Source organism: Zophobas morio, unplaced genomic scaffold (assembly GCF_036711695.1).
Source record: "Zophobas morio isolate AGI-343-1 ecotype UQ-CSIRO unplaced genomic scaffold, CSIRO_AGI_Zmor_V1 ptg000006l, whole genome shotgun sequence".
NCBI classification, from domain to species: domain Eukaryota; kingdom Metazoa; phylum Arthropoda; class Insecta; order Coleoptera; family Tenebrionidae; genus Zophobas; species Zophobas morio.
The window spans coordinates 17,144,693-17,159,613 of record NW_026972111.1 but is presented as its reverse complement, the minus strand read 5'-3'; the positions used below and the strand labels follow the sequence as shown (position 1 = coordinate 17,159,613).

At 33.4% G+C, this 14,921-nt stretch overlaps 1 protein-coding gene across 1 annotated transcript in view; it reads right to left on the bottom strand.

Moving 5' to 3' along the window:
• LOC135123726 (guanylate cyclase 32E) overlaps positions 1 to 14,921 on the bottom strand; it is a 48,690-nt gene that overhangs the window by 7,475 nt on the left and 26,294 nt on the right. The window contains exons 3-8 of the mRNA XM_064048586.1: positions 12,609 to 12,791; positions 12,037 to 12,154; positions 8,427 to 8,576; positions 8,254 to 8,362; positions 8,116 to 8,200; positions 4,873 to 5,025 (exon numbers count right to left, since the gene is read on the bottom strand). Of these exons, the coding sequence (XP_063904656.1) occupies positions 4,873 to 5,025; positions 8,116 to 8,200; positions 8,254 to 8,362; positions 8,427 to 8,576; positions 12,037 to 12,154; positions 12,609 to 12,791 (798 nt within the window). The remainder of the gene's footprint in view (positions 1 to 4,872; positions 5,026 to 8,115; positions 8,201 to 8,253; positions 8,363 to 8,426; positions 8,577 to 12,036; positions 12,155 to 12,608; positions 12,792 to 14,921) is intronic.

Sequence of the window (14,921 nt, the reverse complement as noted above, 5' to 3'; positions counted from 1 at the left end):
TTTAGAAAATTCGCCCTTTTGACTAGACTCTACTTCTCCCATTGTCCGGACTTCGCTGACTGCTCCCGACGATGATTCCCATTTAAACAGCCACGCGGTCTTTCTCGAAAGATCGCCGTCACCTCTTCTAGGCTTGTTCTGGAGCACACAACGCGACTTCCGTTTTTATAAATAATACCCTTCATATTTCCCCAAAGGTTTTCAATGGGTTATAAGTTTTAGAAGGCCAAAATACACATACCTTGTTCTTCCAAAAAATTCGGCTTGCATTTGTACACGATGAACAGGGCAGTTGTTCTAATATTGTGCATTGATGTAATATAATGTTATGTAAAACAAAAATGAACTCTAACATGCTGAAATATAAAGTTTCTTTGAAGCTCGAATATAGGTAAGATCGATGGAAACATAACATTTTTCCGTATCCTCCTGTAAACAAGAGCATTCAGTCACTCACTGTCAAACAGACTCCCGGTCCTCTATTGCTAATCCAGGCCCACCTTTTTAAAGAAAAACGGCCAGATTTATTGTACTTATGGATATATTCTTGATCACACCCAGTTCTAACTGGCCTATAAACCCGGAAAGATCCATTGTTGCACGATTAGAAAGATTTTTCATCGGAAACAACTGCCTTGTCCCACATTTCAGCTGGTTCGTTGACGTACTGCTGGGCAAATGCAACTCTATCAGCCTGATTCCTTTCCATTATGTATATTTTGTTTGGTGCACAACTATTTTTTAATTCGGTTTCCCGTAGTCTAGGTCGTACTGTCATGAGTGATACAGGGGAAATTTGTTTCCTGTCTGGAATGCGCTGTTGTTTGTAAAGGATTTTGTCGCAAGAAATTTGTGAACTGCAAGTCTTCATTGGCTGCGGTTATTCTCGGTTGACCCAAGCCTGGTTGTCTTGTAATTGTTCCAAAGTCCCTAATTTTTCTTTTAGCCAGTAGAACAGTACCTATTTCTAGCAACATCCAATTCTTCAGCAAGAGCTCGGATAATTATTCCATCTCTTAAACGTTGATCAATCGTTTCTTTCTGAATTCGTGTTAACTGAGGCATTTTGAACTTTCAGAACATGGATTGTTACTTTTTGTAATTTTTCAAAAATTGACACTGACAATTTGTCATTTCGAATGATAGTTCTGTATCCTGATTTGCAATGACAAAATTTGGCTTCTCTCAGTTTTTTTTTTTTTTTGTAATGATGGTATCTCAGATCTACTACGCATTTAAATACATTTTTTTTTTTTAATTAACCGCTTACGAACGTGTTAACTGAGGCATTTTGAACTTTCAGAACATGGATTGTTACTTTTTGTAATTTTTCAAAAATTGACACTGACAATTTGTCATTTCGAATGATAGTTCTGTATCCTGATTTGCAATGACAAAATTTGGCTTCTCTCAGTTTTTTTTTTTTTTTTGTAATGATGGTATCTCAGATCTACTACGCATTTAAATACATTTTTTTTTTTTAATTAACCGCTTACGAACGTGTTAACTGAGGCATTTTGAACTTTCAGAACGTGGATTGTTACTTTTTGTAATTTTTCAAAAATTGACACTGACAATTTGTCATTTCGAATGATAGTTCTGTATCCTGATTTGCAATGACAAAATTTGGCTTCTCTCAGTTTTTTTTTTTTTTGTAATGATGGTATCTCAGATCTACTACGCATTTAAATACATTTTTTTTAATTAACCGCTTACGAAGTCTTTCAGATGAATTTGGTGGTCAACTTAAAACAAAAGTACAAATTGTTTTCAGCAAAAATCTGGACTTGCATGTATTACAAGATTTGATTTTGACAGATTTAGACGATAATAATCCATATAGACAACAAGATATAGGTAACAGACAATATTTCGTTCATCCATCTGTTAGTATCGTCGATTTTGAAGGATGATTTTCATTATTCAAGGCCTGAAGGTAATATGACAGGAGGGAGTGTTCCATGAGGAACACTCCCTCCTCGGCTTTCTTTAGCTTTGGTTAAATGATTAACCAAAGCTAAAGAAAGCCGGCAAAAGAGCTCCACGCAAGAGTCATTTATAACCCTGTCAATACTATATGGCAAGCGATCGTTTGTCAATAGAGGATTAGAGGCGGTGCACTTTGGTTACGAATGGATTCACAGATAGCAAATAGTAAAAGAATTTGGCCTTTACCCATTCATGACCATTACCATTATCATCGATTAAATATATGTATATGTACTTAATCAATGTCATTAACTTGCTACATGTTAATTTTAGTATCATTATGTCAAGCCTCTTGACAAGCGCTTTCTAGCACAACAACCAGTTTCTCGAAGGAACTGGAAGAGCCATTTATGATCCCAGTCGAAAGCGCGGCATCAGGCGCTTTTTCAGAGTATCTTCCCTCCTCGTATTCTACCTCCATGATTCAAGGTCTTATTAGCATCAAAACGCACTCGTTTGATTCATGAAGATATAAAACAATTGGTAATTTTGTATATTTACAAATCATTCACTTTTCTTGGACGGGAATCAATAAATAGCAATATTTAACTTAACGAGTAGATATGATTGTGTCTTGCGTTATGTTGTATCTCCGACGCCTGTCACGTGCAGTAATAGGGGTTTAATCGGCGAGTTTTCATGTAAAAACCCCGAAGACTGGTCATCAATACAGAACGGACTACAGTGGGTAACCTTCAAATGGCCCATAGGTCCTCTCCTTAGCTAAGGTTCGATTGCAGTCTCATCTCATCAGTAACTAAACCTTAGTTAACGCTTTGTGTCGACACCGTCGAATAAGTGTGAATTCAAAGGAAAAACTAACACTTCTTCTACAAAGAGATTGCGAAATTGAATACATGCTTTGGGAAATTGAAGAATGACCGCATATATGTATCTCCCTTCTAAGATGGGAATCGAGTCCTAGTATACACTGGTTAGAAACAAAATAGCAGAACATAATTTTGACGGCGTAAATAACGACACCGATATTTGTTTCGCCCATATTCACTCCTTTGTTAAATGAGCCAAGCCAAGAGAGGCTTGGCAATAACACCGCTCTCATCATTGAGACTTTCTTTCCAAACAGGCCATTTATTTTAATAATATCGTTCTCGTAATAGATTTTCTCATTCCCACTTCCCTACATTACACATCATCCAAAAAATACAGACATTTTCCTACACAAACCATCGCCTCTTTTCTATCGTTTAGACAAAAAGGTAGTCTAAGTCTTCTTCTGTTTATAGAATTTATGGGCGTCATAATAGGAGAAACTAAACGAAGAACTAAGAGCATGTGCATATTAGATTATCAAAATATGGAAAAAGTAGACCTCGCAAGGTGTGTATTTCCGGAATTACATAACAATCATTCCAGATAGTGCGAGATACCTACAAGAGAACCTTGAAGTATGGAACGAGACTCTTACAAGGTATGGAATGAAAACAAGTGTTAATACTTAAAACCCCCTGACATATACAAACAAAATTGGTTAAGATTCGCTCCGACGGTCGACGCACTATACTCACCTTTGCGCAAACTGAGCTGATTCTTATACCACGAGGTGATTACAGTTTCAGGAAAAGGGAAAGGTATGCATATATAAATTGAGGGAACAGAAATAGAGTAGCTAAAAAAGTCACCTTAAAAGAGAAGGAATCATAAAGCGGAAATCGACAAAATAAAGTGCATTACACATTGAGTTGGGAATAAATTTATAAATAAAAATAGGTTACAAATCACTTTGAGATTTGTAAAGATACAGAATCAAGTATTCGAAAGAATCATACGGGAAGATTCAGAACTAAATTTAAACGCGGAAAAATTGCTCGTACAGAAATATAATTCCCTCGTGAACTATGTTCCACAGCATTCTCGATTCTACGCCGAGATCTTTCGGATCTAGGTCTACGATTTACAGAACCTGGTCCTTTCAAAAGTCCCTTATGCAAATGCACACTTGAATACCTCTGTTGTCACTCTTGCAAACTATGAACGTATGTTGATATAGGTCAAAATTTGGCACGTCTTAGCAGCTGATGATATTAAGACGTTTCAAAACCACTGTTTAGAAGAGTCATGAAAGATGACACTTTATGATACCAAAGTTAAGTAAAGAATATTTGCTATAAAATTCCTAAGACAAGAACAATATTAACAGTGCAATTATTGTAACCCAGTGAACTTCAGAAGATCATTGACATTGTAAATTGTTTCATAAAATCAGTGGTTCATCAATGAATTTAAAATACCTTCAGAAGAATATCATCATATCGGAGCTTATGCTTACCAAAATTTACCTTAAAGAAATCATTCGCGACATATCGTTCACGATACATTTTCTGTTTCTTCACAGTAGCCAAAAACCGTAGAAATCGCTGGCGTTTCGTTTAAAATGTACCACTAATGGTTAGAAAACATATGTGGATCTGTGTCCAGTATTAACCCTTTTTTAAATGTTGAATTAATTTTGTGTTTTTTGAGTAGATTGCGCAAAATGAGATATCTTAAATTTCACCTACATGTTATTAAATTATTATTAATAAAAACCGGAAAAAATCTTTATCATCACCTCCAACCATTTTTCTCTGAAAAGCTTCATAAGCCGTGCTCTAGCACATTTAATATGTTTTGGTTTTTAAACAAGGTTGATATACGAGACACAAAAATCTAAATATTCACTGGCATTGTCATTTCCCAACTCATAATCTCAAATCTAGACAACTTTTAATAATAAATATAACAAGAAGTTTCGTTAACTGTGACTTTTAGCACACCGTTGCCCAAACATGGTCTAATAACATAATTTCTGTGCAAAATTTGTAGTAGGTTAAGGATTAATAAGTTATTGTGTAATAATAAAAAGTCAAATATGTTACTTACGTCGTATCCTTGAATTGAGTGGTAGGATCTGTTGACTATTCGACGTAACACGGCCGTCCCATTCCTAGGATCTTCGTTGTTTTGAAAGACTTCAGTCAAAGCCCTAGCATAAATCATGACAGCATCGTATAAATAAGCCGCCTGGATGGGGACCTGGAATATAAACAACTTTCCTAATTCTTAGTCGGGGCATCCTTCTTGGTTGTTAATTCTACCAAAACATAATTTAAATTCATATTTTTGTAAACAGAGAACCAGTTAAGTGCATGTTCAGATAAAAATAGTCTAACATTAATCACAAAAAAAAATTAAAACAGTCGATAACGAAAAGCACGGACAGTCATGCGTACATAAATCCTGTGCAACCTCACTTTTGTGTCAAAATCAATACAAAATCAATAGCATGGATACAAATTCAGACTGTCATCTGTACGGGATTTATGTGAGTATAACTGTACATATACCAGTATACCCTGTTTAGTACTAAGAGCTACGGATTCCCTCAACTTCTCCTGTTACGAGGTATAAAAAAATCAGCTTGTAGAACGTTTGTGTGTTTCTTACAGTGTTTTAGTTGGTTTTTATTTTAGATGAAGAAATTTATTCTCATTCTTAAATTTAAACCTTCATTAAAAAATCAGAGGACACGAATCCAAGAATTATTCACGCTAAAATGTGATAATGAATTATTAATTTATTTACAAGCTGTGTCTCTACGAAGCTAAATGAATAATTCAAAATGTCATTTAAATTAATATCAACCTTTTAACTAAAAATGTTTGCTAACATAATTAACAGTAAGCTCGGTAAATGGACGCATATGTAACACGTTAATAATAACAATTTTAGCTAACAAGAAAATTAGGAGACTACTCTAATAGCTCTTACTGTCAAATATTTAATTCCAATATATGAGTAAACTATTGTGATAACGATTCTAGAAGAGCATAGATGTACCTATTACACGATAATCCCTAAAACGAAAAAAATTCTTTTGCCATTTTTTTTTACTTAAGATTTAGATAGTTCTGTTATAATTCATGTCAGATGAAGTTGTCTGTGTAAAAACCCACATGTTATATGAAGAATTTCCCGGTGGTGTTGTCAGTTGTTAAAAAGTCAATAAATTCCCTGAAGAAGTATTACATGCAAAATCCGCAAAGTTTATCCATTAAGTCCGCCGTTCTACGAGTATATTCACTACTTACATTAGATTAAATTTCTACTTATTATAGTTTCATTGCAATCATATAATATATATTAACATTTAAAGAGAAGCATTTAAAATTATCAACTTCTCCATGCTTTAAACTAAGATTTAGAATTTTGCAGAAATTTTTTTTGTTATCTTCCGAAAAAATGTATTTATACAGAGTGGTTAAACTTGCAAATTGACAGTTTTCTCATATTATTCAAATGAAACACCCGAAATTTTTACATTCTCGAACTTATATTAAAAGAATCTTTCTTTTAACACCAAATTTATGCAAGTATATCATAATAGATTTTTTAGGGTTATTGTTAAAATAAACCGCAAAGAATCTGGTGTCAAAAAAAAAGTTATTTAAAGACTTTGAAAATCTTTATGGCATTAGCTTGGCATTTTTTTTGGTTTATTCAAATTATCTGGGCCCTATAGAATGCCACGAGTTCGAAGACGTGAAAATTTTCATGAACTTACGTCCTTTAAGCGAAGACGAATTGTGGGTATGCGTAAAATAGGATTAAGTTTTCGTGAAATTGATAGACAAATTTGCCCACCCCATGTCACAATAACTAAGACGGATCTGTAGAGATGGGCAAGAAGCAAACCTAGTAGAATCTCGCCGTAGAAGTCGTCAACGTCGTCGAACAACACAAGAACGGGAAGATCGGCTCCCAAGGCGAAGTGCTATTTACGATCCATCAGAACCATCCCGAGCCGTTAAAGTCAATTGGATGTAGAAGACTTGGACGTAGAATCTCGATGAATCTCGTCCTTATTTTCGTCTTCCGCTGATACGACAACCTAAAGCTACTAGACTACAATGGAGTCAGGATAGACAGCACTGGGACTTTGAATGGCAACAAATCGTCTTTAACGAAGTATCCAGTGTTTTGTTTGTGGCATTCTTACGGAATATAAGGATTAGACGACTTAGAGGTCAAAGGCAAAATATACAATTTGCTAAACGTCGCCATACGACCTTAACTCCCTGGGGAGGGGGGGAGGTGAGGGGGGCAATATTTCGGCCACACTATTAATTGCCCGTCGTTACGTCGAAGAGGTACTAGAGCTCATTCTCCTTGCCCAACTACAAGACCTTCCAGAAGACGCCGACACCACATATGTTCATGGCGTGATGTTTGCAATGTACTAAATTAAGTTTCCCCTTTCAAGCTAGAAACAATGGTGTTCACAGAATTTGAATATTTTTATTCGTTCTCAAAATATTAGATCGCGGACTTTACCTACCTCAAGATGCTTTTGTCGAAAATTTCAAAATACGTTTTGCGCAGGTATAATACACAAATAAAGTTCCTTTTTTAAGATTTACATTATGAGAATCATCAATTTTTAACTATATTACTTTTAAAAAGCCTAGTAAATCATGAAATATGATGTGATAAATAAGAAAAATATAAATTAAACCGACATAAATTCTAAAAAAAAACACAATTTATAGTGAAATTTTATTACATAAAAATCGAATTCTAACAGTACTAGATGTGTATACGTTTTTAAAAACTGACAAGACCTCTACGAAATTCCTTGTTTAAGAAAGATACTAGTATGAAATATACGCAGCTCACTTTACCGTTAATTTGATACATCCTGGTCGATAACATAAAAATGTAGTTGGTGAAACGCATCGACATTGTGTAAAATGTGCATCTGGTGCATCATACAAATAAATAGAATATATATGTACTACCTACTACAGAATACTACTTGTAAGAAAAGTTAACGTTTAACTTTTTTAATGTTCAATAGAGGCACAAAATTTATCTGAAATTAACAGCAGAAAGTTTAGTACTCAAAATAAAAAGCACTAAGTGTTCGCCAGTTCTAAATTTAAATTTGTTTTTGCTTAGTTAAGAAGCATTTAATTATATTATCGTTTATAACTCGATAAAAGTTCGTTCCACTATTTTAGAATCGAGAGAATGTTATTTGTTCCACCATAATCTGTTTTAGGAGTTTAGAAGTTTAATTAGGAAAACTTATAATGGCTTTGCAAACATTCTAAATCTGCTGCTTACCGATATACTGTCAAATATTTTATGATGATAGGGGACACAGAATGGTGGCTTAGCTGAAGAAGCTTTAATCTTTTCACACACGTATCTAAAAAAAATCGTCAGATACTTTCGGGGGAAATTGTAATAACTAGCATTTACTTGTATTTCGGATTGCGTGGATGAGATGGAGTGAGTTTGAGCACCGATCTGAAACCCATTACATCGCTAACGTTGCCCCATGTTTCACTGAGGAAAGGATCGAGATAGTCTGTAACATAATTTATAAAAAAAGGTCTAGAGTAAACTTGAAATTCTGTTGTAATTAGATTTACCTCGTCTAATAATCTTGATTCTTCTATTGGGGTCATAAATTTCGTCATCGACAGATATCACAACATAATCTCCCGTGTCTAAGAGTTTACGCCTTTGTAAGCACTTGATGAAGTCGATTAATGCGATGTGTTCACCGACGAAGACATATACTAAAACGGAAACTAATGATATTAATAACATTTCGTTGAATTTATGTTAAACTGAATGTGATTTTAAATGTTTAAAGAAAACGTGCGTCCATATTGTACTATATGTCTAAAGAATTAATACATAACAGATTCAAAACAAACTTATTTGACACAAATTTTGTTTCTTAAAACATTATGGATATGTTAAAATACTATCCTGAAAGCATGAAACCGTAATCTAAAAAGGTATTAGAACCAATGTTGCAGCGAAACAAAATGTTTCTAGAACATATTTTGCATGCCTCATTGTTATGGATATTATAAAGATTCAGGCCAAGGGTAATCGTTTCTAGCAGCATCAACTCTGCCAGTTTTGTTAATATTACATGGAGTATTAGGGATTGGAAATATAACGAATAAAACGAGACCTTATCTGTTTGTTTTTTAATATACGTAGAAATAGGTATATTTCAAGTCCAACTTCTAAACTGAATCGAATACTGCCTGGTTTTTTCAGATAGCAAAAACTGCTTCATGTCACTAAGTGGCACATGATCTTAGTTAATATCTGACTTTTGAATGTAAATGCAAATCAGCTTATACAAATAAAAGAAAGGTCGAAGGTAACGTAAAACCTCTCGAAGACAGTCAGTCGTAATATTAAATGTCATAAATTCAATATCAAAGAGATAAATATTTACAGTAAATTAAGTAGATATCAGAATTTTTTAACTCAAAGGTTCCTAAGATTAATCTAACTTCTTCAAATTATTAACTGTACTGTAGTAAATAATTCTGATATCTTAAACCGCAGGGGAAATGGAAGACCGTATTATGTGTCTAAAGTCTCTAAAAAACAAGACGGACTACGCAATACATAAATATAATAATAATAAACAAAATCAAAGTAGAATCATAAACCACAAGTAGAAAATAAAATTTGGATAATCTTAACTAAGCAATAGAATGAGTGGACGCCATCAAATTGTTGGTGGTGATGATTAGACAAATTTTGGTTAGCGTTTTGCCATCTACACGAAACGCTTAAAATACGCATAAAATTTGACGACAATCGATCCAGTACTTTCGGAGTTTATCGGCCTAATAAACATCGACACAGACGACAGGCAGATGGAAGCGGGCGACCATTTTTTTCGCACTCTAGGGATCATGAAACATCGAGAAAACTTGAAAGTAGTCAGTCGCCCCATGGATCCTATTACAATACTTCCTTTGCTTACGCTTTGGAAGTAAAAGGGCTATATCCTTCTCCAACAGAGAAACAACAAAGGTTCGTAATTATGGTTCTAATTCACAGTTACCTGATTTTTGCAAATAAAATTTGTCACCTTTAGACAAACGGTCTCGATTTTGATCATTAACATTTTGTTCATAAATAATAACTGTTTATGGAATAAGTGAAAAAAGGCGAATTTTATTCACGAAAAAATAGTTTAGCGTACGAGACGAAGTTGAGCGCGATAATGTTTTTGAGGGCATCAAATTTTTTTATTCACGTGTATCATACAAAATTTTTTGCAATTTCGCATTAAACTATTCTTTTGTTAATGAGATTAAATTTATTATATATTTTTTATTAGAAATTGGAAAAGACTATTTTCGACACCTTATTTTCAATTTACTCTGTTAATAATTATTGGTGCAGTTCAGTTTTTTTGTATTTTGAAAGTTTGCAGATGACGATTTTTATGTCTACATCTTTCTACGATTCAGTGGCAACTATACAGCTTATCTAAAATCCACCACATGGGAGATAACAAACCCATTTTAATTAAATCTTAAATCAACAACCAAAAACAAACAACGAAAGCTAAAAACGGAACGAACTTTAATTAAAATGCAATAAGCGTAAAGATGTATCCAGCGTTTTTTCAAATTTAAAAAAAGTGGATATTCGTCCAATGGACTGGATTACTATATTCCCTTAGCTTACGCTCGGAAAATAAAAATACCTTAAAGGTTCGCAGTACAAAAAAATTGTCTCCAAATTTACTAATTCATTTAATTAATAAAAAGAAAAGCTGCATTGGTTAAGTCGAAAATTAATTGTTATTTTACTTTACCTATTTAGTTATTTTGAAAAAAGAACACTAAATTTTTGTAGCATATTGTTTAATAATATTTTTTCAAAAGTGTGCAATTGTTATTGAACAAGTACTTTTTTAACATTCTTAAACACATTGCTTTTCTACTCATTAAAAAAATTTGTAGTATAGCATTTTTTATTCTGAAAATTTAAATTAAAATCATTGAATGGCACCTATTAAATAAATAAAATTTAGTATTGGTATGTAATGTAAAAGTTAAACGAACGTCCCGGTTTGTGAAATCATCCTGTACCACGCGAAGGTAAAAGTTCACCTAGAGTAAGAGAGCGTTAGTTTTCTCTTTAATCTGTCTATATCTCTCCAAGAACATAAAAGAAAATCCATCATGAAACATTTGTCTTCACTTTTTTTTTTCACTTTCAATTTAGCCAGCTGTTAAATATCGTTGGACTCACGTTAAACGTCTAGAAAGACAAAATATTTGGCTGTCAAACGCAACAACGGCAATCTGTATGACACCCATGAACTCAAGCTTGATCTTAAATAACGGATTGAAAAGATTCCCCTAACAAATATCTCCCTGACACTTAGCAAATACTGTGTAGTAATATTCATAGACGCCAGATCGTGTGGCTATAGCTCACTGGGGGAGCTATAGTCAAGGGTTCTGGACTCTTGCGGATAGACAACACCACGGCCGTTGCCTATATTAATAGAATGGTAGGAGGATCACATTCAGACGACTGAACAACGTCACCTATCAGATTTGGCCCTGGTATGAGGCCAGAAGAAAATCTAGTATAACATAGCTTTACTCCAGATAAACCTGTTTGCATCCAACATTATTACGAAATGCAAAAAGTTGATCTCCTACACACAATCCTAAATGCTGAGCTATCGACGTATTCACGGTATCTTGGGCCTCCCTCTATTTTTGCGCCTTTCTACCGTTTTCACTCATTCTATGGATTCTCCACAAAATCATAGAAGACGAGGGAAAGAAGATAGTAGTAGTGCCAAAGCGGCCAACAAACCCTTTTATCCTACCTTCTACTCCCTTCACCAGCAACTTTTCTTTACTAAAGTTCATATACATCATTTTAACACGAAACATAAGCTAACAATTGTATGTAATTTTGTTAAAACTTTTTGAGGTTTGGAAATATTCAAATCAAGTAATTTCCCTATTATTGTAGAGACCAAAATACTGAGATGCTTAGAAATAGTTTTCATGCATTTTTGACTTGTGTTTGAGGAAACTGTCAGCACTTGAGTAGACTCTAGAAGTTTATTTTTCTACCAACAATTAAGAAGTGAATTATCGAAATTAATAACACATAGTGTAGATATTTCCTGTTTAGTTCTCCGTTTCTTTAACTTCCCCAGTATTTTGTAATTTTATTTTGACTTACCTCGAGTTTTCATGTAGGTATCAGCAACTATGTTGTCCATCTGTTCAATATAATGAGGAATATAATCTGAATATTGTTTAATATCGGTGACAGTCAACCCATGAATGATCGAAAGTTCCTGTAAAAAAGAGCACTTGGCTTTTAAATTCACCAACAGTTTAATTGCACCCCCACTAAGGTGAGAATGTTTACCCGTTCATCCGAAAAAACACGGTTTTTATTTGAATTGCCACGAAAAATCCAGTCGACGCTTTAATTATAACGTCACGGGATCAAGCTACACACAGTTGTAATTAACTTTTCCAATAAAAAGCGCCTAACCGGTACGAGGTTGTTCACATTAATTTATTGACATATCTATCAAAAACAGAATATTGGCTAAACCAAAATCTGAAGGCAAATATTTTCTTACACTAAACAACGCAATATCTTGTGCAAACTCATTTTTCTTTTAAATATTATAATATTAAAAGAATGGAGTTATTGAACCAAACAAGTTATGCAGTTTAATAGATTCTGGAGAAGTAAACAAATCGTGGCTGGTAAGTGTAGCACTGTTTACATACACCCACCTCAATTGCTTCCTGGACCTCGCTTGCAGAAGCTGGATGCGTGCCCGAAACGACCACGAAACGATGCCACTGGAAAGCTCGCAATAAAGCAACGACGCTTTTTGACACTTTGCTCGATGGTGGCAAAGTTCTGGCAAATGTAAAGAAAACCTTCTTGTCAGACACACGTGTATCACTACATTTCTGCAAAAAATAACAGTATTAATGTTCACACGGTTTACTACATTTTTGTATTTAATTTTACACGTACAGAATGCATGCTGTAAAAACTACAATTATAATTGTTTTCTCTGGCCTACTTTACTTAGTGCCGCCTTTACTGGGGTGCAAAATAAAAATAAAATTACGAAAACCATAGAAAAATTAAAAGAAGAAAAAGAAAAAAATGTTACTTATCAAAAAAAAAGTTAAATATATAAAATCAATACCTTCACTGATTTCATCTTAAAAATAATTTATTAACGTTAAAATTCTGTATTACTGTACTGTATTTAGTTCGTTAATTGCCATAATTATTCTAATCAAATAGCATCTTACCATAATTAATTGAAAATAGTACCTAATTATCGTCTTATGTTAAAAAATCTCATGGAAGTATCAATCAAGTAGGATATATTAGAAATTTCATTTTTAATAAGTCATCTTTAAAGCAGTTAATTATAATAAATTAAAAATGCAAAATACGCAAAATAAGGTCATGAAACGAAAATACACGGTGTGACCCATCAAACACAAACTACTGCGTTAAACAAAGCTGCGGTTGGGAAATCGTAGCCAGAATACGGCGGTCTAAAATATTTCAGAATCATACGACTTTTGATTCCTGTTGTGATTTTATTTGAGAAAAATGATGTAATTTGTAACTCTTATTATTTATATTTACATAGAAAATTTGAAAAGTTGACACGAAAAAGAATACCGACATTTATATCAAGCTATTCTTTTAACAGCAAGTATTTAAGGAATAATAAGTGGACCACATCGTGTACACAAAAGATTAAGATTTTTCTTATTTGAATAACATTTTCAAGGTTAATAAAAATAGCTCAATGGTGTAAATTGAATTATTTGATCAATCTGTGTCTTTTACAAAACATCACCTAATGAAACATGGGACAGAGGTACATCCAATCACCTAAAACTTGTTGAATTTTCCCTTTTATCCATATGTTAGAAGCTAAAACTCGGGAACCTCTTATCTGGTACTCTCAAAATATAACGTTTCTGCTACCTTTGAAATTCTCCACCTGCTTTGAACTTTCGCAACAAATAAGAAATCAAATTACAACACTTCTTGTGTATTGAATATCTAATACTTTTGCTGCATTTTCCCAGCTGTAACGTAAGTTGTCATTCTAAATATAAACAGAGAAACCTATTAAACAAAGGATAATAAAGAACGGAAATGTTCTCTTTTACTTGGCAAATGTAAGCTAAACGAATTATTATAACACGTTTTCATCTGTCTGTTCGTCTGTTAGGGATTTTATTAGCCAGATAAATCTCCGAAACTACAAAAATGGTTACTTTGAAACTATCCGCGTACATACGTTAAAAATATCGTTTAAGTATTGATGTTACAGTATCAACCAAAGTTAATTATCCATATCGTTAACCGTATAGTACGTAAAAAAAATAATTTTTCTAAGAACTTACTGACTACTTTGAGATTAACGGAGATTTAATGATCGTATAAGTCCTTTTCTTCAAAAAATTGTTCGTGTTATCCCAAAAATTAGTAAATACTGCTATGTATCAAAATTATATGTGTGAGTCGCCAAGCGCGCGCTCTTCATTATTTCAAAATTTCAGTAATTATTATTAGAAATAATAATATCAATAATCATAATAATAATACTTTATTTCCTTTAAGACAACACTGAAATTGTATACGACACGTCAATGTGCAAACAAAACAATACAATCACAAATCACATCAGAAAATAATTTGACAACACAATTAAAGAATTCTCCTAAGCTATAGAAGGCATTGTCTACTAATAAATATTTTAAGTTCCTTCTTAAACTTAGCAACAGGTTCGCAAGTACCAGTCCTAGTTGGCAATGTATTGAGTATTTATCGATACTCTGATGAATTTAAATTGAAGAGTCATAAAATAAATATCGTGAGTCTGTAAGTTTTTGTTGTTTGTATTTTTACTCATTGTCATTTCGTAGGTAATTATTAATCTTTACCATAATTCGTAATCAGTAAGCAATCTCATCTGTGGTCAAGGATTTACCCTTGTCTGGAGTGCCAGAGCACATTTAAGAAACATCAAAGTAGCCGTTCTAAATGTTACGTTTGAAATT